We start from the raw sequence: 2,059 nt of genomic DNA, 5'->3' as shown, positions 1-2,059 counted from the left end.
CTAAGCCAGTCACCTAAGTGAATCACCTTTAAGTAAATCACCTCTTATTATCTGGACTGTCCATTTATTGTTATTCCCACCTTCTACAGGTCACCATCAATCACACCCTGTCAATGTTACCGAGCTAGAACTCCCGATAGAAAGCGCTTATGCATGGAAGCTTTGGAGAATGCAAGTAAACCTCACCAAATTGCATAACGGGAGTTAGCTAACTCAAGCACCTATATGCTAATCTGTTCCGAGCACCAACTTTCTCCATCATGACTGAGGTAGCCTAACAAAGCGAGTTGGATCCAATAATCCTAGGCAACAGCTTCTGAAGTTTTTCCGCCTGAAACTACCTCCAAAACATAGCATAGCCTTATTCCATAAACCGGATCCTTCATCTCAACTCTGAATCCTGTACTCTAATGGAAATATATCTGCACCTGTGCGCCAGGGAAAAGAAATAGATGTAGCTGCAACTATATAGTAATACTAACAATATTACTGTCTGAGCGTCCACTTGCACCTCATAGGTATTTCAATGGCCAATAATCCATACGCTTCTTTCTTTCGAGCCTTCTTTCGAGTCTTCTTTCGAGCCTTCTTTCGAGTCTTCTTTCGAGTCTTCTTTCGAGCCTTCTTTCGAGCCTTCTTTCGAGCCTTCTTTTGAGCCGTCTTTCGAGCCTTCTTTCGAGCTTTCTTTCGGACCTCCTTGTTTCTGGTTCTCTTTGGCTTATAACTCTGGAAAGTCATGGGCCAATTTCACCTTTCAAAATACGTGTAGTGTACCATTGCATCTCCTATACCGTACCCAGCTCTTTGCTTGTGGTATCCATTGACCCTGGTGTCCGAGTTAACTCCGGTACAGGCCTCCACGTACATAATTAGGAATATTTTCGCGGTTCCAGCCGGAGCTTTGGGCCATGTCAGTACTAGCACTAAGTCTGAATCTATATTTAACTAATATTTTTCAGTGCTCACCATTCCTGTACCACTGTGCAAGTCCCATGAGTTTTCCTCGAGTTTTCCCTTAAGTTTTCCCCTGAGTTTTCCCCTGAGTTTTCCCCTGAGTTTTCCCCCAAGTCTTCCCACCATGTTTCTCGTAAGCCATTCACAAGTTTAGGCTGAGAAAATACCTGGCTCAGATTTGTATATCAACCATTTAAATATACTTATTTTTCCGCGATTTCAAACTACATGGAGGGTTAGAGCTGAAAGCTTCACTTGATCTATAGCCGCACACCATCAATGCCTGCAGTCTCGATCACCAGGCGCAGATGCATATATGCAGGCGTCTGGGCTCTTGCCTCGTGTTGAACGCAAAGGACGATATTCCGGCACTGAATATACCTTCGGCGAGGCTTCCATGCTTTAGCCCCCCATGAACTTTGGTTTCTAGAGAATTCAGTGCGTCATATATTACAATAATAATTGGCCTTATACACCCAGTAAATACCTCAGTAATTGAGATTATAACGTAGAAAGGCTTGGGTGTATATAGGTTAGGTGATGTAAACCCTGAATTGCTCGAGTTATAGTCCTTGGAAGTCACCAAGAGTGAAAACTGAATAGACGTTGCATAACTATGACCGACCTGTGTATAAATCCGCAGGGTGGCAAATTGGCCGAATCGAGAATTCCATCACCCGATCTAACATCTCCATTAGTTCCGTGAGACGCTCTACTTGACTTTTCAACCTGCAACGTCACTTGCGTTCTCGGTCTGCGTCCTGACCGCCCCGCAATAACCTGGCTCATAGATTCGTGGAGACCTGGAATACGCATGACGGTTCATCTCTGTTATATGACAGACCTTCAGCTCGTTCAATCTTTCCAATGGCCCCGTTGCCTCGAGCCTCTTTCATTTTCTGAATTGGGGTACTCCTGTTTTATTGAATAATGTGGAGTACTTCTGTTAAGCTATTCTCATGTTATGGCACATGTTCTTCTAATGACATGCGTAGCTCTAAGTTATAAATGGGTCTAGGGCATTGCCGATTGTATGAGGGCCGAGTGGTATCGTTGCTGGGCATTAATACTTGATACAGGACACCAATACTTGATACAGGACACC

At 44.0% G+C, this 2,059-nt stretch overlaps 2 protein-coding genes across 2 annotated transcripts; both read right to left on the bottom strand.

Moving 5' to 3' along the window:
* On the bottom strand, positions 1 to 1,137 carry BABINDRAFT_163760 (uncharacterized protein). The gene has a single exon (XM_019130082.1). It carries the CDS (start codon positions 736 to 738, stop codon positions 487 to 489), a length of 252 nt encoding a protein of 83 aa, XP_018982592.1. The 5' UTR covers positions 739 to 1,137; the 3' UTR covers positions 1 to 486.
* A 259-nt stretch (positions 1,138 to 1,396) lies between these two features.
* BABINDRAFT_163759 (uncharacterized protein) lies at positions 1,397 to 1,946 on the bottom strand. The gene has a single exon (XM_019130081.1). It carries the CDS (start codon positions 1,768 to 1,770, stop codon positions 1,534 to 1,536), a length of 237 nt encoding a protein of 78 aa, XP_018982591.1. The 5' UTR covers positions 1,771 to 1,946; the 3' UTR covers positions 1,397 to 1,533.
* Between the last annotated feature and the right edge of the window lie 113 nt (positions 1,947 to 2,059).

The sequence above is a fragment of the Babjeviella inositovora genome, assembly GCF_001661335.1.
Source record: "Babjeviella inositovora NRRL Y-12698 unplaced genomic scaffold BABINscaffold_17, whole genome shotgun sequence".
NCBI classification, from domain to species: Eukaryota; Fungi; Ascomycota; class Pichiomycetes; order Serinales; genus Babjeviella; species Babjeviella inositovora.
The sequence above is the reverse complement of the archived record's forward strand: the minus strand, read 5'-3'. Positions and strand labels throughout refer to the sequence as shown.

Bases quoted from the DNA above. Each gene is read 5' to 3' on its own strand.
- BABINDRAFT_163760 (XM_019130082.1), bottom strand. From the start codon at position 738: ATGACTTTCCAGAGTTATAAGCCAAAGAGAACCAGAAACAAGGAGGTC.
- BABINDRAFT_163759 (XM_019130081.1), bottom strand. From the start codon at position 1,770: ATGCGTATTCCAGGTCTCCACGAATCTATGAGCCAGGTTATTGCGGGG.